The sequence below is a fragment of the Pelobates fuscus genome, chromosome 10, assembly GCF_036172605.1.
Source record: "Pelobates fuscus isolate aPelFus1 chromosome 10, aPelFus1.pri, whole genome shotgun sequence".
NCBI lineage: Eukaryota > Metazoa > Chordata > Amphibia > Anura > Pelobatidae > Pelobates > Pelobates fuscus.
The window spans coordinates 34545653-34567814 of NC_086326.1; the positions used below are offsets into that span (position 1 = coordinate 34545653).

Below are 22162 nucleotides of genomic sequence, written 5' to 3' on the forward strand. Positions count from 1 at the left end.
AAGTGTTGATTTCAAAATAAATCTACACTTTTAGAATACCCCTTAGTAACACCTCTCAGCTGCCTACCAGAGTAAGCGGAGGCAGGAGATTCTCACAGAGAAGCATTGTTTTGATGTTTCTCTATGAGCAGATTTTGCCAGCTGCCATGAAAATGCCATGTTTCAATGCTTGTCTATTAGACTGCCAGAAGATAATCACTAGTGATGGTGGCCCAAGAGCTGAGGTCTAATTGCAGCGAGAAGACTGATGCTGCTGGATTAGAGGAAAGCAGTTTTTTTACACCGTGGAAAGGCTCTAAATCTAAAATAAAAAACTCAAATGTATTGTTTAAATGGAACAAATATTAATAAAAGTAATATTTCTCCTAAATATTAGGATAATGAATTAAAGTAATATTCCTTATCCTAAATACTGTGTGCATTTCTAACAAAATAATTAACACATGACCAAAAAATACTCTTCTAAACCCCTTTTCTATTAGTTTATTAATTGATCACATTAATTCTATATATGTAGTGTGTTTAGCAATGAACTTGGGCTTGGCATAGCCATATGAAAAATATGGTTTAAGAAGAACATGTGGGATGGGTATATAGCAGGGGTTCCCAACCCAGTCCTCAAGTACCCCCTACCAGTCCAGGATTTAGGTATTACCCAGTTGTGTTTATGGTGTTTTTAGAAAGAAAAAAATAAATAAAACACTTTAGACACAACAGGGTAATTCCTAAAACCTGGACTGGTAGGGGGTACTTGAGGACTGGGTTGGGAACCCCTGATATAGAGAAAGAAGATGGTATGATCCCAGCTCCTCCTGTCTAAATAAGGTGAAATGGTCACAAGAGTTGAACAAAAATAATTATATATAGATGTATAGAGAGAGGTAGTGACAGATATAAATCACAAGGGGAAGCAGGCATGTGCACGCACACACACACACGAAAATAAACGACAACATAAATACTACTAAATAAATAGATATCCATCCTCAGTCTCTCCTGTATCAATATCACTATCATTTCTCAATGAGAATTCCACATGGGAAAACAAAATGAAAAAGACACACTGTCATGATTATTTTTTTAAAGTGAGATGTTAAAGTGAATTCACAGTGACTTTAAGGCCGAATATTTTAAAGCCAAAGTAGCTGACCAGGAAGCGTAGCTGAATTAGAGAAGTTTTCCAGTTTGGCTAGCTTGATCTTGCATTTGAAATTCACTTTAAATTCTTACTTTAGAGAATAACTTTCTGTCGGGTTAATTCTCACCCAAACAAACTGTTTTCTGTGGTTTCCACAGAGCCGGTGTCCTCGATGCTAGCGGATGTACTGGTTATGTGTGAACAGATACACTAGCACATCTCTTGCTGCCAACAGTCAACACGGAATGTCTATGCGAGAAAGCCACGAGTATCACTAAATGATGCAACCTTTATAACTTGCACCCAGAAACCTATTTCCAGCTGTGACAGCAAGCATGGCAAGAGATCACACGCCAATTTAAAGTGAAGAGATTTAGAGCTGTGTAAATCCTAGATGACACAAACCTGTGTACTTCAGTCCCAGAGTGATCAAGGGTTGGCACGGTCTTGATGGTCGGTCTTCCCAGACGGCATCGATCAGGTTTTCTTCTACAGGAACCATAGAATGGCCAGCAGTCTTTAGAGCAAGAAACATACTCTTCCACTGATCTGTAAATTATAAGCAGGTCCATTATATCAGTGCGGCTTGGCGACCACCTCATATTAACAGGGTTATTCGATAAACTGTGCATAGCTGACAATGGAATAGAAAATCTAGTTACAATGATTCTATTCAGTTATAATTTCCCGTTACAGAGTTAGCAGTGGCATTGAGATAAGCTGTAATGTAAAGGACCTGTGACAGCAGCTTGATATACCTGTTTGGATGATAAATGGATCAACACCAACTCGTGAGCCTTCCGGGAGCATGTTTACCAGCCAGTCCTCCTGCGTTGGAGTGTCTTTCAGCCCTATAAGTAATAAAATGTAAAATATATAGCACAGACCATGTGATAGGCAATCTGACAGGACAGTACACATATCAGGAGACTTTAGAGGACTCTTCGACAGTGAGAGAGAAGATATCCCTAGAAGAAACTATTTATCATTGTTCCATTACCCTAACACTTTCCCCTACACATCTGAGTAAGGTAACATAGTCCTGGATCGCTCAGCTGGTTAATGCATCAACCGCATTACATGTTTAAAGTTTACAGCAAGAATTGCATTTGAAATGCCAATTTTATTCTGCAATAGAGAATGAATTGCAAGAACAGGTCAGTCTCATTAACTAATTACACTAACATTAACTATACATTATTACATAGCTGAAAAAAAACATGTTCAGCCTCTCTTTTCTTTTTGCTGCTGATTCAGCAGTTTAAATTGCTTATAAATTTGCAACAAACTAGGAAAGAATTCCTTCTTGACCCCCGAATGGCAGACAGATATCTCCTTGGATCAAGAAGCGATTTACTAAACACCCTGCAAGAGTGCACCATTATATGCTGGTCTGGCTGTTTGAAGTGGTAAATCACTGCCTCGGAACCAGGAAACCCAGGTCCCAAATACAGTCCGACCTCACCAGTAAGTGTCCTTGGGCAAGACACCTAACAATATAACTCCACTTACCTCAAATCTTCGTCTGAGCAGGCGTTCTTCCCTTCTAAATGTCCCCTCTGTATAATTGTAAAGTTCTGCTGAATATGTTGGTGCTATATAAATGATAATAATATGCCAACCTGGTGTACGTGTGCAGAAAGAGCATGACCTCATATCAATAAAACTTGTACACATGGCAGGAGGAGAATGCACAGTGATAAAAGGGACACTATAGTCAACAGAACAACGACAGCTTAGTGTAGTTGTTATGGTGAGTATAATCATTGCCTTTAGGCTTTTTCATGCAAACACTGCCTTTTCAGAGAAAAGGCAGTGTATACATTGCCCCCTAGGGACACCCCCAATGGCCACTCCTCAGATGGCCACTGGAGGTGCTCCCTGGGTCAGTGTTGCAAAGTAGGCAGCACTGCCGTTCAGCGACTCTAAGCTCTGCATGCAGACTGAATTTTCCTCATAGAGATGCATTGATTCAGTTTGTGTTCCTGACCCTATAATGTTCCTTAATGAAAGGATCGCTATAGGGTCAGGAACACAAACATGTATTCCTGACCCTATAGTGTTAAAACCACCCTCTAGCCCCCCTCTTACTGTATTCAAGCCAGAAGCTGTAACTCTGCATGCTGTTTGCCTAAAAAAAACAAGCAGTCTGCTGACATCATCAGAAGTGGCAGCCTGATCCAATCACAGTGCTTCCCCATAAGATTGGCTGAGACTGACAAAGAGGAAGATCAGGGGCAGAGCCAGCATGATTCAAAACACAGCCCTGGCCAATCAGCATCTCCTCATAGAGATGAATTGAATCAATGAATCTCTATGAGGAAAGTTCAGTGTCTGCATGTAGAGGGAGGAGATACTGAATGTTTGGATGCATTTTAGGCAGCCATGACCCAGGAAGGATCTCTAACAGCCATCTGAGGAGTGGCCAGTGAAGTTATCACTAGGCTGTAATGTAAACACTGCATTTTCTCCGAAAAGACAATGTTTACAGCAAAAAGCCTGAAGGTAATGATTCTACTCACCAGAACAAATTCAATAGGCTGTAGTTGTTCTGGTGACTATAATGTCCCTTTAAATCTTTTCCTACGTAACTCTTTTGGTCCTGAAATAATGATCACTATCTGGATCCCGTGTGACTTCGCAGTAATCGTTAGATGTACTGGTGATTGTTTTCTGAATTTACAGAACTTTACTCAAGCAAGTAATTCTTCTAATTTGTGTAAGTCAGTGAAATGGTGTATATTTACACCTTAAAGCCTGGATTATAGAGGTAGGTTACTTTGCAAAGACTTTAGAAGTGACGTGTTAACACATTTTTTGCACAGACCAGGGCAGCTAGACTAAGCGCCATCTCACCCATCTTCATGAGCGTCCAATTACTATCAATTTGCTGCGCAGCCTGCAGAAAGTAGCGTCCATCCGTCCAAAGCGCTGCATTCTGCTCAGTGATGATGGCTGTCCCTGTTTGCAAATAAATAAGAAATCACAATTCCATTCCACCTAATTAATAAGAAACAAACAGGAGGGTTCACTCTGAGCTGTTCATGAGCCCTGATTGACCATCCATGTACTGTTCGATTTTGGCCATAGAATGGGTTTTAAAAATACATTTCAAAAATGGATTTTAGAGGACAACTGAAAATGATGGTTCTCCTCCTGATCAACCACCTATATCTCCCTTTTACTGAAATCACAATAACTTCCGAAAAAAAAAATATATTTCAATATAGCACAAACAGGGCTTCAGATGTTAATATATAAATTATACATGACATCTGTAAATGGACCTAGCTCATAGAGCATTGGAATTAGAGCATTAACTTTTAGGTCATAATAACAGAGTTGAAAATAGTTTTTAGCTTGTGCACTAACCTAGTTAATTCCTACACCAATTAATATAATTTCAAAAATAAATTCTCAAACTAGACTCAGGTCATTCACTTACCTGCTGAACCATCGAACCCGGATATGAACGCACGCCTGCAGTCACACGGAGCAATGTACTCACTCTGCAGAGAGGAAAATAGAACAACATTTTTACTTTTTTTTTTTATTATTGTTTATATTTCTCAGTTAAAATAAAATAGATGTATAGTTCGGTTTTTTTTTGGTTTGTTTTTACCTTACAGGAAAAAATGCACTTTTTAAAATTTTCATTCTTGAGATTTTTGTTTCTGATCACATTAATACTTTTCTATTACATTCCAAAGCAATGATTTAACTGGCATGGATATTATCCTTTCAGTAAATGTACACAGGCAGGTCACCCTTCACCCCTTATACTATTAATTATCTCTGCCATCACATACAAATTCCTCAGCTACCTCTTGTCTCGTCTACCCGTTTTAACCTTTAGATTGTAAGCTTACGGGCAGGATCCTCTGCCTCTTGTATCGGTCTGTTCTTATTGTGTTTGTCCCTTTCCCAAAAAAGACACTTAAAGAGCTGCTGAATATGTTTCCACATTATAAATGCCAGTAATAAATAAACAAACAAGACTGGATAAGGAATAGTCTGGTCACACCGCCAATTACTGTGAGAGGTCTCTTCTATGAACTCTACTGTGAACTGAATTTGTTGTGGTCAGTTTCATATTTTTCACAAAGACAATACAAAATTTTAAGTTCCATCTTTATTCATAGCTCCACATAAAAAAATGGGGGGACCTGGAATAGATGTTAGGGGGTTAGCTTTAAGAACCAGGGGTTAGGTAAATTCCTACATAACACGCAAGTAAATCCCTACATAGCAAGCATGTCACTGGTCTGTAAGATGTTAAAAAAACAGGAATTGTTATTTTTGTACGGATGATCTGTAGTCAACTTTGCCAGTATTAAATTATTTTTTTTCCATATTCATATAAAGCAACTAGTGGCTCTACTACATATAACCAAAATGTTATTTGTCCTAAAAGGTGAGGTTCCTAACACTAACCTAACACTATTGTGCCCTTGCCCATAGATTAGAGGAACCCCAAAACGGCTTTAAAATCAAATTCAATCAAATGCTTCTCAAAGGAAAGCACTGAAGACAGCCGCTACAGCTGTGTTTAACACTGCAATGTTTTTACATTAGAGGATAAAAAAAAAAAAATCACATGGCCACTGCACCGAGACTATTTAATTGAGACAAAGTAGTATGGGTCAATTTATTGAGAGATTACTTAATTAAAAGGTCACACTGATACTGCGAAAAATATGTATGTTTAAAAACGCTATTATTTTTATTCAGTGCTGGGTAACGTTTGAGAGATTTGAGATACCTGATGAGCGTCCCCAGATGGAACAATGTATGCCTGGATTGGCTCGGAGAGGCTTCTGGGAGATCGCATTGTCTGCCGCAGTTGGCGTAGGAGCTCTGTGGTTACTTTTGGTGCCATTCTTAATGCCTAAAGAAAATTATAGTTCCATGTTTTATAAACGTACAAAAGTTCCTCCATTGTCTACATTAATTTATGAAAACAAAGACATCAAATTATCAAGACAATACTTTGGAAACAAAGCAGCTTCAACACAATGTTTCACAGTAACTAAACGATAACCAGCTGTGATAATAAAGTAACGCTGGAGTGATGTTGGATAAATATACCATAAATCACAGCTGTGGCTTTAAGTGATTTTGTAACACGCAGATTTTACATGTCGTGGCTCTGAAGTCAGTAAGCTGGAAGAAGAAGGTTTGCACCTTCCTTATCACAAAAAAAGACATCTCACTTTTAAATGTCTCCCATTCATCAATTATAGGGTGAAGCAATAAGCAAAGAGGGTCACTGCTTACCATGAGAACATGGGTAAGGATTCAATGCTTTGCTTGAACTCCAGGGAAGGGGAAGGTCAATGATTGAATTGCATGGGGAAGGAAGTCAATTACTGGCATGGAAAGTGATGTGGAGATATACTGCCTGGCATGGGCTCTGAGGAGAGAAGTTTAGTGTCTGCAATGGACAACGTAGAAAGGGAGTCGTGTTTGGAATGGTCACTGGGTGGGGGGCAGTTGGGACTTGCATTTGCTGCCTCGGTTTGGAACTGGTAGGGAAAGTGTTATAGGCACTGGCACTGCTTAGTATTCGCTCTAGGGTAGGGGGAGGTGATGTCACTACCTGCCTGGCATGGGAACTATTCTAGATGGGAGTGGTATAACTGCCTGGCATGAGCACTATTCTACATGGGAGTGGTATAACTGCCTGGCATGGGCACTTCCTAGCATGGGAACTAGTCTCGATAGGAGTGGTATGACTGCCTGGCATGGGCACTTTCTAGCATGGGAACTATGCTGGAGGGGTGAAGTATTACTCCCTAGCATTGGTACTAAAGATAACAGACAGGAGGTGATCAGCGCTTGTCTGTTATCATTACTATCCACTTCACAAGGGTGGCGAGAACCCCTTGTTGGTGATTTGCTGCTAATTATAGATACTGAGCACTTATACGCACCAGTTTTTCCATATCTAGCATTGCTACTAAGCTGGAGAGGTGGAGTATTGGTACTAGGCAGGAGGGATGGCAACTTTCCTGGGGGGAAAGGGGGGCATTCTTGGCATCATGAGTACTAGGGTGGGGGGAGGGATGTCACAACATGGCGTTGTCATGATATGGGGAAACCTGGCACTGCCTGGCATGGTCTTTATTCTGGAGGAGAAAGAAGTCACTGCCTGGCATGAGCACTCAGCTGGAGAGATGTCAATGCCTGTCATGGGCACTAGAATGGGAAGGGGAGGTGTCACTGCCTGGCATGGGCACTAGAATGGGAAGAGGAGATATCACTGCCTGGCATGGGCACTAGAATTGGGAAGATGTCACTTCCTGGCATGGGCACGAGAATGGGGGAAGGTAGATATCACTGCCTGGCATGGGTATTAGAAAAGAGGAGGGGAGATGTCACTGCCTGGCATGGCCACTAGAATAGGGAAGATGTCACTTCCTGGCATGGGCACTAGCATGGGAAGGGGAGATGTCACTGTCTGGCATGGGAATTAGAATGAAGCAGGGAAGAGATCATTGCCTGGCATGGGCACTAGAATGGTGGATGAGGGTGTCTCTGAGGGGGAGGTGTAATGACAGGAGCTCAGTGGAGGTGTAAGTGTCTGTCTCTAGGGGGAGGTGTAATGACAGGGGGTGAAGGTGTCTCTGGGCGGGAGGTGTAATGACAGGGGGTGAGGGTGTCTCTGGGGGGAGGTGTAATGACAGGGGGTGAGGGTGTCTCTGGGGGAGGTGTAATGACAGGGGGTGAGGGTGTCTCTGGGGGGAGGTGTAATGACAGGGGGTGAGGGTGTCTCTGGGGGGAGGTGTAATGACAGGGGGTGAGGGTGTCTCTGGGGGGGTGGTGTAATGACAGGGGGTGAGGGTGTCTCTGGGGGGGTGTTTTAATGACAGGGGGTGAGGGTGTCTCTGGGGGGAGGTGTAATGACAGGGGGTGAGGGTGTCTCTGGGGGGGAGGTGTAATGACAGGGGGTGAGGGTGTCTCTGGGGGGGTGTTGTAATGACAGGGGGTGAGGGTGTCTCTGGGGGGAGGTGTAATGACAGGGGGTGAGGGTGTCTCTGGGGGGAGGTGTAATGACAGGGGGTGAGGGTGTCTCTGGGGGGGTGTTGTAATGACAGGGGGTGAGGGTGTCTCTGGGGGGGAGGTGTAATGACAGGAGGTGAGGGTGTCTCTGGGGGGGAGGTGTAATGACAGGGGGTGAGGGTGTCTCTGGGGGGGTGGTGTAATGACAGGGGGTGAGGGTGTCTCTGGGGGGGTGTTGTAATGACAGGGGGTGAGGGTGTCTCTGGGGGGAGGTGTAATGACAGGGGGTGAGGGTGTCTCTGGGGGGGAGGTGTAATGACAGGGGGTGAGGGTGTCTCTGGGGGGGAGGTGTAATGACAGGGGGTGAGGGTGTCTCTGGGGAGAGGTGTAATGACAGGGGGTGAGGGTGTCTCTGGGGAGAGGTGTAATGACAGGGGGTGAGGGTGTCTCTGGGGGGAGGTGTAATGACAGGGGGTGAGGGTGTCTCGGGGGGGAGGTGTAATGATAGGGTGTCGGTGTAGGGGTAAGTGTCTCTGGGGGGGAGGTGTAATAACAGGGTGTCAGTGTAGGGGTAAGTGTCTTTGGGGGGAGGTGTAATCACGGGGGGGGGGGGTGTCAGGAAGTGGGAGCAGAGCTGCACACCAGCAGTCACTGTGCCCCATATTGTTTGGGGGGGGGGGGTCCAGTGATCGGGTATTAGCAGCACTCCCAGGTTCAGTCCTGTCCCCCCATAGTCCAGTTACCCCCAGCTCCTCTGTCACCCCCAATTACCATGCGATTCCCCGGCTTCACTGCGGCGCCTCAATAACCCGACTCCGGCGCACAATATTCCGGCTGTAGCGGCATCTGCCGGTAAATGTAGTTCTGAGACCGCTGCATACAAGAATGAAGTGAGCTCAGCGGACTACATGTCCCGTGAGCCTTTGCGAGTTTCCCTTTCTCTATGGCACAAGTGATCAAATTGTAAAATGATTTTTTTTACTATTATTACTTGGAACATTAATGATTTACACTATTGGTGTAACTATTAGTGACTAATGACATTATTGACTTTATACTACTGTTACTAAGCTAACCAGTCGCTGGATTACAGCTACAATAAATACATATATATATATATATATATATATATATATATATATATATATATATATATATATATATATATATATATATATATATATATATATATATATATATATTATAGGATCTTAAAAACAGATCTAATTAAATGACGAGAAATAGAAACATTGTTGCTTATAGAGCCAAAAACATTTTACTTTTTTTTTATATACAAATTAGATGAAGATTTTAAAAAAAGTCATGATTTTGAAATCAATGAAATTCCAGAGTTATGAGTGGAGTGTGACTTAATCAGGGTTATTTACTAAAACAAGAATCCAAAGTGAATTTCAAATTTGAGGCCAGAATGGCCGAGGCACTAAGAGCTAGTTTGACTTTAAATTTGAAACTCACCCTTTAATAAATAACTGAATATGTGGAGAGTTACTATTCTGTATGTGGATAAGCTCGACCTACTGAGCGGAGATGTGCTTTATTATGGGGGTTCAGTCAGGAATCGGGGAGGTTTGACAAGGGAATTGCACATTTGAAGTCAAACAGGTTTATTTACTATTAAAAAAAAAATCCCTTTTCCCTATTAAGGGTTAATAAGTATTTAGGGGTTTAAAAAAACAAAAAAAAACAATACCCCTCTGTCTCATTACAGATTGTTTTTACCGTAAGCTGAAGCAAGAAAGGTGAATTGTTAGTGTAGGACCCACCTAAGAGGATTCCCTTGACGTGGTAGGTGGGTTTACATGATCTAATGGCCATTGGAGTGAAACAAAAAAAATTTTTTTTTTCATTTTGATAGGGGTTCATTTTTTTATTTTGCGCATCCTTAAAAAACAGAGCAAGCATATGATAACAGTATTATTTTTTATTTTTATTTTGGGGGGGGGGGGGGTGGAGGGATTCTTTGAATTCTGTGCCTAAAAACATCTAAGATGTAAATCCATCCTGAACATTGTCCAGCCATACCAACCAAGCACGTCTTAAAAAGTGGTGTAATCTGGGGATGGGGCTTGTGAAAGAGCATGTTAGCCACGCACTTTAGGTCATTGGTGTGCCTCCATTTGCGCTCCCTCTTGTCTTAACTTAAAAAGGGGTACTCCAACCTCCATGACCACTTTGCTTTTTGATGGTGGTAGGAGTCTGGATGCATAGTGTTATAGATTGAAACACCGCTCCAGAGTAATTAGCACTTGTGTGCTGGGGGCTAATTGCACCCCCTGCACATGTGATATTGGCAGCTCAGAACTCTGTTTCAGGCTAAGAATGTCAATGGCCCCCCCTTGACCTCTTAAATAAGTAAACTTACCTTTATTTCAGCGCTGCGTGGGCCTGCCGGTGCTGGCTCCTATGGGAAAGCATTGTGATTAGCTGAGATCGTCAATTCTGATCATCTCAGCCAAGGAGGTGGGCTGGGGGCAAAGCTAAATGCAGCCCTGGCCGGTCAGCATATCCTAATAGAGATGCATTGGATCAAGGCATCTCTAAGGGCAGCATTCAGTGCCTGCATGCAGAGCGTAGAGACAATGAACGTAAGTGCAGCACTGCCCCAGGAAGCACCTCTAGTGGCCGTCTGAGGAGTGACTACTAGAGGTGTTCTTAGGCTGTAATGTAAACACTGCCTTTTCTCTAAAAATCTGTATTTACAGCAAAAGGCCTTCATAGACAGACTGTAGAACAATTACATTAAGCTGTAGTTGTTCTGGTGACCATAGTGTCCCTTAAACCTCACTTAATTGGTGGGTTTATTGTGACGTTATCATCATATCATGGCCTATGCCATCTTTGTGAAACTTGTTTATTATAAAGGGAGAAGCTGTGCTGCCAAAAGTCCGCCCGCACCTCCCACGTCTCCCACCTCTGTCAGTCCCTGCATTGGCTTCCAGTTAGATATAGGGCTCAACTTAAGATTCTGGTGCTTGCTTACAAGTCCCTACAGAATGCTGCTCCAACCTACCTATCCTCACTAATACACAAGTATGTCCCGTTGAGGCCCCTGCGCTCTGCCAAAGACCTACATCTATCCTCTGTCCGTACTCCCACATCTGATGCTCGCCTCCAAGACTTCTCCAGGGCTGCACCTTTTCTGTGGAACTCCCTTCCCTTCTCCGTAAGACTTTCACCCAGTCTCCACTCCTTCAAAAAATCTTTGAAAACACAGTTCTTCAGGAAAAGCATATAATTAAAACTGTTCGAGGGTTTTCATTCCGCCCCCTCGTGCATAGCGTGAGGATGTCCAGCATTGTTTAGACAACCAAAAGTCGTCTAAGAAGTCGGAAATCCCTCTAGTGGCTGTCTGGTAGACAGCCACTAGAGGAGGACTTAACCCTGCAGGGTAGTTATTTCAGTTTATAAAAACTGCAATAAGTACACTTGCATGGTTAAGGGTGATGGGAGTTGGCACCCAGACCATTTTAATGAGCTGAAGTGGTCTGGGTGCCTACAGTGTCCCTTTAATAATTCATGTAGTGAATAAATGGTTCATATATCTTCCATTCACTTGCTGTTTTACCTTGCCCTGTTCCTTTTACAATGTTCCTTTTATTTAGCATTACTTATAACAGCTGTGTTTAATACAAAGTGAGTGCAATAGTTGTTTTTAGCTTGTCAGTAAAATAATGGCTTAGTACTGCAGGCACAGCGATTGCCTTTTAAACCTGTAATTTCATTGACAGGCTAAATCATTATGTCACCGTGAAGGCTGGTTCCCAGTCAGTTTAACGGAGGTTGCTTTTTTTTTGCTCATTTTATCACAGATTTTCAGTGCGATGGGAGTTATTACCCCATTTCCCCAGCTGGTATTTGTGGTCCTATTTTGAAGTGTCTTCCTGTGAATTGTTCACAGGAGATTGTTCAGATCCCTCACTAATTCATCATTCGCGATTCTTTCTTTTTGCATCGACCACCAGACTGGATTGAACTAATTTCTTGGTTGATCTTCAGTTTTGAAAGACCGTACACCTGCCGAAGAGCTATTATTTTCTCCCTGTGTAGTCTGTCAATTCTCCATTTTCTATGGGAGAGTTTGGCTAACACCTACTAGCATACATCTGAAAGGTTGCCGTCAGACCTCCAAGTATTACATTTCAATGGTGCTACGATGTTGCGATTATCTTGTTGCATTTACAAGAATGCATCACAAAAAATAAGAAGAATTAATGGTTAAAGGGATTCTATAGTGCCAGGAAAACAAAGCTATTTTCCTGGCACTACTGGCAGTGCCCCCCTCCCGCGGTGCTGAAGGGGTTAAAACACCTTCAGATACTTATCTTAATCCAGCGCCGACGTCCCACAGTGCTGGGTCAAGATGTGATGGACTATAACTACCCTGATTCTTAGCAGTAATCATCGTCATCATCTTGAACACAAGTAACCCTAAACACATCAACTCTAAACCAGTGCTACTCAACCCACAAGGCACACGTAACAGTCTAGGATTTAGGGATTACCCGGATGTGTCTAAGGTGTTTAAAAAAACAACAACAACAACAAAAAAACACACCTTAGAATCTACCTGCTTACCTTGGAGGGCATGCTTGTCATTGGTAGTGACACAACAACCCCCTTCTCGCTGGCCTGCTGTGAAAAAATGCCTGGGGCCAAATAAAATTCCCCATTTTGGCCCTGATACCCCAGTCAAGTCCACCTGCCTCCTCCTTAATAGCCACCTCAGTCCAATACATCTAGCTTACTCATCAATAGCCCCTGTCCAATTTATCAGACATCCACCTTACTAATCCCTCTCTGTCCAACCTATTGACCTCTATTCCTTAGTTTTATTTCCTGCTTTGAATCAGTGCATCCTCACACCGACCGCTACCTTACTACCTCTCTTACCCATATAAATCTAGTGTGGTCTAACTTTCGTCCAGTGCTCAGTTTTCCAATCAATGATCCTGTATTCACAAATCTATAAATTGCAACAATATGCAAGTAATGTAAGCCCTGGGTCTCCGGTGTCCTCCAGTCCCTGTACTTTTAATATCCCCTTAAGGACACAACTTCTGAAATAAAAGGGAACCGTGACGGAATATTTCCGTCATGTGTCCTTAAGGGCATATACCACTAAATGAAAATACAACCTGGGCCTTGTCTCCAGAACAAACTCTGTTCTTCGTGATTTTTGGATGAGGATTTCTGCGCTCTGGATGCACACACTTTGTCTGTAATGTATAACTGAATAATGTCTTCTGTTAATGGGTTCCGCAGCGACAATGACTCTGACTGGGAATTTCTTACCTTAACTCCCCGCTGCTCAGCTGCCTCCCTTCTCTGTCTTCAGATTGTGACAACAGGTAGAGATCTGCCCTTTAATCCTGTCTAGAAACACATCAGTCACTTCTGGTGGACCTTGACCTCTGGGGGAATATTTGTAAGCTGACATTGCAAATAATTCACTAATTCCCAATAAAAACAAGAATATGTAATGTTTCATTGAAACCGTAGTGTAGTGTTCTAACTATGTTTTGGTGATTAACATGCATTGGATTTGCAGGTGTTTTTAAGGTTGAGCTATATGTGTTTTTCTGTCCTCGGATACAATGCAACAACACAATAATTTTCAAGGTATTGATTTAATCTTCAAAGTCAACACTAGGTGGCGATATTTAGCTAATTAATGTTTAAAGCGGCACTGTCACCTATAATTTGTCTTGACCATAGAATATAGTTACATAGAATATAATTACAACATGTATTCCTGACAGCTGACCCTGTCTGGTCCTGGCTCTGTGGCTCCTCAAGGATATCAGCAACAGGACAGCATGATACGTATTAGATCCAAGGACAGGTGCTCGTGATTGTAGATTCCACAGCTGTTTTTTTTTTTCATCTCAAATATTTATCACTTTTGGGTTGAGGGTATAAAAGTAGCCATTAACTTGAAAATCCACCCTGAGGAAGGTTGAATGCCGAAACGTTGTGGAGTTAGTGAGTTTCCAGCTCTGGGCTTGTTAGTATAATCTAGGTTTTCTTACATTTTGGATTTTCAGTGAGCACTTTAGTGCCCGGGTATATGTGCACTCTATATTTATGGGTGTAGTTAATTTTGTTTTTTGAATTATAAACCTTTTTGTATGCAATATTGCTTTGAGTTTATTACTTTAGACCTGGAGGGGAACAGGGTTTTTTTTTTTTACTTATTAGTATAGTCAATGAAATATATTCGAAGCATGGTTTTGTCACCAGTGGGGTACCTCAGGGACCCATTCTCTTTAATATTTTTAATTAGTGATATTGCAGAAGGTCTTGATGGTAAGGTGTGTCTTTTTGCTGATGATACTAAGATATGTAACAGGGTTGATGTTCCAGGAGGGATAAGCCAAATGGCAAATGATTTAGGTAAACTAGAAAAATGGTCAGAGTTGTGGCAACTGACATTTAATGTGGATAAGTGCAAGATAATGCACTTATCCACAAAGAAAGGTTAAAGGATCTTAACATGTATAGCTTGGAGGAAAGAAGAGACAGGGGGGATATGATAGAAACATTTAAATACATAAAGGGAATCAACACAGTAAAGGAGGAGACTATATTTAAAAGAAGAAAAACTACCACAACAAGAGGGCATAGTCTTAAATTAGAGGGACAAAGGTTTAAAAATAATATCAGGAAGTATTACTTTACTGAGGGCGTAGTGGATGCATGGAATAGCCTTCCAGCTGAAGTGGTAGAGGTTAACACAGTAAAGGAGTTTAAGCATGCGTGGGATAGGCGTAAGGCTATCCTAACTATAAGATAAGGCCAGGGACTCATGAAAGTATTTAGAAAAACTGGGCAGACTAGATGGGCCGAATGGTTCTCATCTGCCGTCACATTCTATGTTTCTGTTTCTATATTAAAGGGACTCCTTATATCTCGTATGTATAAGCAATCTAAAGGGACACTATCGGCACCCAGACCACTTTAGATCATTGAAGTTGTCTAGGTGCACTGTCCCTTTTGCACTTAGTGCTTACATTGCAGCTCTAAATCTTCCCACAGTGGCTGATCACCAGAAAACCACTAGAGGGCTTCCTGAATCGAAACGGACCTTTGGTCCAGTATCTGACACTGGAAGGCCTCACGCTCTGCATAAGGACACCCAGCATCAGATTTTTCCCCATAGGAAAGCATTGATGAAATTCTTTCCTATGGGGAGGTCTAATGCGCGTGCAGCATTTGCATCTCATTAGCACCCACAGTTTCGGGCCGTCGGAAGGGCGGAGCGTCGGGCCAGCACATGGGGACATCGGCGCTGGGAAAAGGTAAGTAAATAAAGGGGAGACAGAAGGAGCCTTAGTGCTAGCTTTGTATTACTGGCACAATAGTATCCCCTTAACTGAAATGCCTGCAGGGACTGGCTATAGACACCAAAACAACTACATTAAGATGTAGTGGTTCTGGTGACTATAGTGTCCCCTTAAGGAAGAATATAGTGTCCTTTATAGTGTCTAGTCACCAGAACAACTACAGCCCTGGCTTGTTCCATTTGCATCTTGAAGGTGTATGATCTTTGGCTTGCCTTTGCAGGATTTACAAACCCGGCTTGATCAGGGTTATCTTGCCTGGTACACGTTATTAAAATGATCCAGGGGCGGACTGACCACTTGGGCAGGTCGGTCATAGACCTAGGGCCCAATGCAGTTAGGGGCCCAGCCAGCTGCACAGCCAACAGAGATCTCCCAGAAAGCTATAATTCCTCACACATTCCTGCAATAGGTTGGGGCCCCTGTAATCTATCACACTAAAAGTGTCCTCCCACTCCCTCTGCCCTTTCTCAGTGAGACCTGCCAGCCATCATTCAGTTCTTGCTGCCAGGTCTACCCCCACCCACCTGTGCGGTGCTATCTGTGCAAGGAGGAAAGGGCAGGGCCTGGGGTTATGAAGAGTCCTCACTTCCTGCCCTCTCCTGCAGAGCAAGGAAGAAAGGAGCTGCAGTAGCCTGGCACACAGTACAAGTAAGCTCCTATTTACGATTATTTTTTTTATGAACTGCCCCCATATCTCTCTGCACCAACCACAGCTCTCCTGCACCCACAACAGCCCCCATGCATTTACCTCAGCCCCCATGTCTCCCTGCAGCCACCACAGTCCCCTGAACCCACTCTAGCTTCCTGTCACCCTGCACCCACCTCAGTCCCCATGTCTCCCTGAACCCACCACAGCCCCCTGAACCCACCACAGCCCTCTGAATCCATCTTAGCTTCATATCTCCCTGCACTCACCACAGCCCCCCTGCATTTACCTCAGCCCCATGTCTCCCTGCACCAACCACAGCCCCCTGAACCCACCTTAACTTTATGTATCCCTTCACCCACAACAGCCCCCACAACAGCCCCCCCCGTCACCCTGCACCCACCTCAGTCCCCATGTCTCCCTGAACCCACCACAGCCCCCTGAACCCACCTTAACTTCATGTCTCCCTGCACCCACAACAGCCCCCCCCCTCTCCCTGCACGCACCTCAGCCCCTATGCCCCCTGCACCTACCCTACCTGTCTCCACCTCCATCCCTCCCTGTACTCGCTGCAACTTCTAACCCCCCTATGAGCCCTACTCATTCCCTATGTCTCCCCCCTCCCCCACTTCAGTAGTGGCCAAAAAACCTTGCACCAGGAGGGTGGGCCCTTGATCTCCCATTGCCCGAGGGCCCTGTGAGCTGTCAGTCCTCCACTGCAAGCAAGAGGATTTCTGGCACAACTGGAAAATAAGTTCTAGTAGTGGTCCAGTGATTGAAGTATTTTTGTCTTGGGCTTCCAAGACTTTGATTTTAGCAATTAGTATTTAAAGGGGAAATAAAGTGTCAAAAACACAAAGGTGTATTCCTGACACTTTTTAGTTCCAAAACCACCGCCCCCCTCCCGCCCTTACCTCTTAGATGATTTACTAACTTTGTTCTGCTTGTTCATGCGGCTGCTAGAGTTCTCTGTCACCACTGGGATCACAAGGGATTAGTACTGCAGGGAAGAGGGATATGAAAATAATAATTTATTTTTTCTAATTAAAATTAAATTTAAAAACATTTATTAATTTAAATTAAATAAAAAGTATATATTAATTTGCCCTCCTACCCGCACAGATCCACAATTACCCTCATACACACACTGCCCCCCCTATGCGCACACATTACCCCCCCATACACACACACTGCCCCCCATACACACACACTGCCTCTCCATACACACACATTACCCACCATACACACACATTACCCCCATACACACACACTGCCCCCCATTCACACACACTGCCCCCCATACACACACACACACTGCCCCCATACACACACACACTGCCCCATACACACACACACTGCCCCCCCATACACACACACACTGCCCCCCCATACACACATTACCCCTCCATACACACACACTGCCCTATTCATACACACACTACCCCCCCATACACACACACACTGCTCCCCCATACACACGAACAGTACCCCTCACACACACTGTATCCCTCACAAACTGCCCTCCCACACTGCCCTACTGAACCACTCACACAACCTGCCCCCACACTGTACCCCTCACACACACACACACTGTACTGCTCACGCACAAACTGCCTCACATACACACACCCACTGCACCCCTCACACACACCCACTGCACCCCTCACACACACATACTGCATCCTTCACACACTACATGCTTCACAAACACAACGCACCCCCGTACACTCACTGCACCGTTCACACGCGCACACACACTGCACCCCTCAGACACACACACATATTGCACTCCTCAGACATACTACAGCCCCTGTCCCTTATTACAGCCACAATCCCGGCAGATCCCATATAATCCGTGGAGTGTATTAACGTTAAATAGTGGATGGTCCATCTTGGGTGGAGCACATGTATTATGTGGGAGAATTTGCCTAGTACGGAGTTTTATTTCATCTTCAAATACCAGCTAGTTACTGCACCGGGAGAGCCTTGGTGTCCCACACAGGACTAAGCCTACAGATACCGGTGTACTGGCTGTGTTGCTTCAAAACTCTACCCATGCATGGGGTACAACTTACTCCGTGGACATTGAGCTGGGATATACCATCTGTGCCAATGTGTCCGCTAACTGCAACGCTTTTATTACTGTTTGATTTGATGCTTCTTCCTTCCACCATTTATGATTACTTTTTACAGTTACTGATTTAGTGATACTTTGTGTAAATGTAATTGGTTACTGTTGACTACAATATTGTTCTTACCAATCTATCGTAAAAATGTATTTCTGTGCATATATGAGTTTATCTATTAGTGGCTACTAACTGTTTTTGGATGTGTTTTTAGGTAACATTTTTAGTTTTTCTAAAGTTATTTTCTGAGTGCTCGTTACTTCATATTTCTGGAAACCTAAATTTGGCATAATTTACTTGTATATTTTGTTTATCTCATAAAATGCAACATGGTACAAGTGGCACGTACCATGCGTGCTAAGTGTAATATTTTTTTCTGTAAATAGAAACTGTTTGAAATGGTGCCATCTGGGTACAAGAAAGATCAAATTACTGCCTCAAAAAGTCAATATTGATAAAGTTTGCCATAGTGGCCACCATGGCAACCAAGTATAGGTAAATATAGTAACACGGTATGTTACATGTTCAGCGAACACAGCTGGTAAAGTTATTATTCACTAATGTGCTCGTTTTTTTTACTTCAAAATTAATTTAAAATTCTGAAATTAAAGGAGCCATACTGAAACCATAGCTGATGTAGAGAGTTTTTTTTCCAGTTTCATTATTTTGGCAAAAAAATTTAAATTCGTTCAGTGTTTTAATCATTTGAATTATGTCAAATTTAAATCAACCTAAAATAGCTGATTAATGACTATATCTGAGTTGGAAAATTGTTCCAGATCAACTAATTTCACCTTAACGGAACACTATACCGTTAAAGGGACACTATATAGGCACCCAGACCACTTCAGCTCATTGAAGTGGTCTGGGTTCATATTGTATAATGCTTTACTATGGGGAAATCCTAATGCGAGCACGATCTTTGCCTTGCATGCGCTCTAGGTCTAGGTCAATAGAAGTGATTGTGTACCTTTACTCCAGCACCGAGAATCCCTCAGCACTACCAGCTGGTCCGCCTCCTGCGATGTCATCCGGCTGTTGCTAATGTCCAATCCAATGCTCTTCATAGAGGAGGATTGGAAACTGGTGCACATGCGTGGCAAGCATGGCATGCACATCCAAATGCTTCTCAGCATTACATTCATGAATTTAACGAATATCTGTGTTTGAATTCATTTGGATTTCCTAGCAGTTTACATTTTAATGTATAACTCTGTCAGGGTTATATACAAAAATGAGCAATCAAAGTGAATTTCACATTTAATGCAAAATAGCCGAGTTGGAATAATTCTCTAAGTGAGCTTTGCTTTCCATTCATCTTCTTTGGCCTTAAATTTGAATTTCACTCTGAATTCTCACTTTGACCTCTTAACGACGGCAGACGTTCTATGCTTTCCTTAAGGAGCTGGTTCTTAACGCCGGCGACCTTGAAAAAGACCCGAACCCGAAACGTTCATTTATTTTTGCACGGTTGGTATTGATTTGTAAACTATATTACAGCACTGGCTGATTTAATTTTGAGACCTCTGAGTGCACCCTATTTTTCATTTTTTGCATATACTGAACGTAGAATTTAGCACCAAAGCATTTATTATTTTCATTTGTTTGTATTTCTGTAGGAGTTCCACGTTTATTATATATATATACATATATTATTATTATTATTATTGCAATTTATATAGCGCCAACAGATTCCGTAGCGCTTTACAATATTATGAGAAGGGATTTAACTATAGATAGGACAATTACAAATAAACTTACAGGAACAATAGGTTGAAGAGGACCCTGCTCGATCGAGCTTACATTCTATAGGAGGTGGGTGTAAAACACATTAGGACAGGAATATATATATATATAATTATTATTATTTTATTATTTATATTGCGCCAACAAATTTCGTAGCGCTGTACAATGGGTGGACTAACAGACACATAATTGAGATCAGACCACTGGACGTACAGGAACAGAGGGGGTTGAGGGCCCTGCTCGATGAGCTTACATGCTAGAGGGAGTGGGGTATAGTGACACAAAGGGTTAAAGTAGGGGAATTAAATAGTTTGTTAGAGAAGGGTTTATTGAGTGCATGGTAGGTCATTTTTGACAGTTGCAGGAAAGGAGTCATGGGGTGGGGGATGAGAAACCTGCTGACAGTGTAATTGATACGCTTTAATGAAGAAGTTAGTTTTCAAAGATTTGAAGAAGGAGTGGAGGCTGGGTGAAAGTCGGATTGAGGAGGGAAGGGAGTTCCACAGAAGAGGTGCAGCCCTGGAGAAGTCTTGAAGGCGAGCATCAGAGGTGGGGATCCGGGCAGAGGATAGGCGTAGGTCTTGGGCTGAGCGCAGGGGTCTCGACGGGACATACTTGTGTATGAGGGAGGATAGGTATGTTGGAGCAGCATTATGTAGGGATTTGTAAGCAAGTGCCAGAAATTTGAATTGGGCCCTATATCTAACTGGAAGCCAATGCAGGAACTGACAGAGCGTGGAGGCATGAGAGATGTGACCAGACAGGAAAATAAGCCTCGCAGCCGCATTCATTATAGATTGCAGCGGTGCAAGCTGGGAACATGTAAGACCGGTGAGAAGGGGATTGCTGTAGTCGAGGCGAGAGAGAACAACAGCATGAACCAGTGCCTTAGCCGCGTCCGGCGTTAGATATGGGCGGATGCGTGCTATGTTCTTGAGTTGGAAGCGACAGGATTTGGCTATCGATTGGACATGAGGAGTAAAAGATAGGTCAGAATCAAGAAGAACCCCTAGGCAGCGAGCTTGCGAGGTAGAAGTGATAGTAGCGCCGTTGACTTGGATGGAGACAGACACAGGAGTAGCAGCACTTGAGGGAGGAAAAACTAGAAGTTCTGTTTTGGACAGGTTGAGTTTAAGGAAGTGAGCAGCCATCCAGTTGGAAATAGCAGAGAGGCAGTCAGAAACACGAGTCAATGTGGGTGGCGAGAGAACAGGGGAGGACAGGTAGATTTGTGTGTCATCTGCATATAAATGATATTGAAAGCCAAAGGAGCTGATGAGTTTACCAAGGGAGGCAGTATAGAGAGAGAACAGTAGGGGGCAGAGGATATATGCATGTATGTATGTATATACAGTGGAACCTCCGAACACAAACTTAATCCGTTCCAGAAAGCTGATCGAGTTCTGATTTGTTCGAGAACCGAATCAACATTTCCCATTAATGTAATTTTGATTTAGCCATTCCAGACCCCCCAAAATTATAGGATTTTAGCACAATTTTTTATAGTATAATAATGCCTTACATGCATAAAAAACATATAGGAAAATAATAAAAAAAAACACAATGTACAGTAAATGAAATGAAAATGTAACTTCACTTTACCTGTAATGATGAGAGTTGATGGCGTAAGTGGAAAGGAGAAGAGATATTGTTGTTTGAATGGGGATAAGTAACTGTTTTTCTGGCATTTCAAATGTGTCTAAAGTGTGTCTAATTGAACATGTTTTTGACATGATTTGTTCGGGTACCGAGACATATTTTACTCAAAATTTTTGTTTGACTTTTGAATTGTTGGAGAACAGGACCGTTCAAGTTCTGAGATTCCACTGTATGTATGTGTGTGTGTGTGTGTGTGTTTATATGTATTAAGGCAATTTGGCCTGGATTTGTGGGAGGTGCTGGTATCCACTCCTAGCCTACTTAAGGCCCTTACCTTGCTCCTTACCGTTCGAGGTCAGCGTTGAATGACCCTCCCACCACACCACATTTTAACATTTATTTCCTTTCTATTTCTTCTTCCTGGGTCGGCGCTCTTCTTTCTCAGACCTACCTCATCGTCGGTTCCGGCACACCACAACCGACTTGCCCTTTTCACTATCCTACATTTAATTATGGTATTTCACTCTGTACTATCATAAGC

At 42.9% G+C, this 22162-nt stretch overlaps 1 protein-coding gene across 3 annotated transcripts in view; it reads right to left on the reverse strand.

Annotated features, from left to right (window-relative positions):
- XPNPEP1 (X-prolyl aminopeptidase 1) overlaps positions 1–13524 on the reverse strand; it is a 35603-nt gene extending 22079 nt beyond the window's left edge. The window contains exons 1-6 of one of the 3 annotated variants that reach the window (XM_063433618.1): positions 13454–13524; positions 5901–6026; positions 4584–4647; positions 3995–4099; positions 1897–1989; positions 1544–1687 (exon numbers count right to left, since the gene is read on the reverse strand). In XM_063433618.1, coding sequence (XP_063289688.1) covers positions 1544–1687; positions 1897–1989; positions 3995–4099; positions 4584–4647; positions 5901–6017 — 523 coding nt within the window. In that variant the 5' untranslated portion in view covers positions 6018–6026; positions 13454–13524. Of the gene's footprint in view, positions 1–1543; positions 1688–1896; positions 1990–3994; positions 4100–4583; positions 4648–5900; positions 6027–6415; positions 6440–8911; positions 8988–13453 lie in introns of those variants that run through there. The other 2 variants (XM_063433617.1, XM_063433616.1) reach the window with 2 other exon arrangements.
- Positions 13525–22162: the final 8638 nt, after the last annotated feature.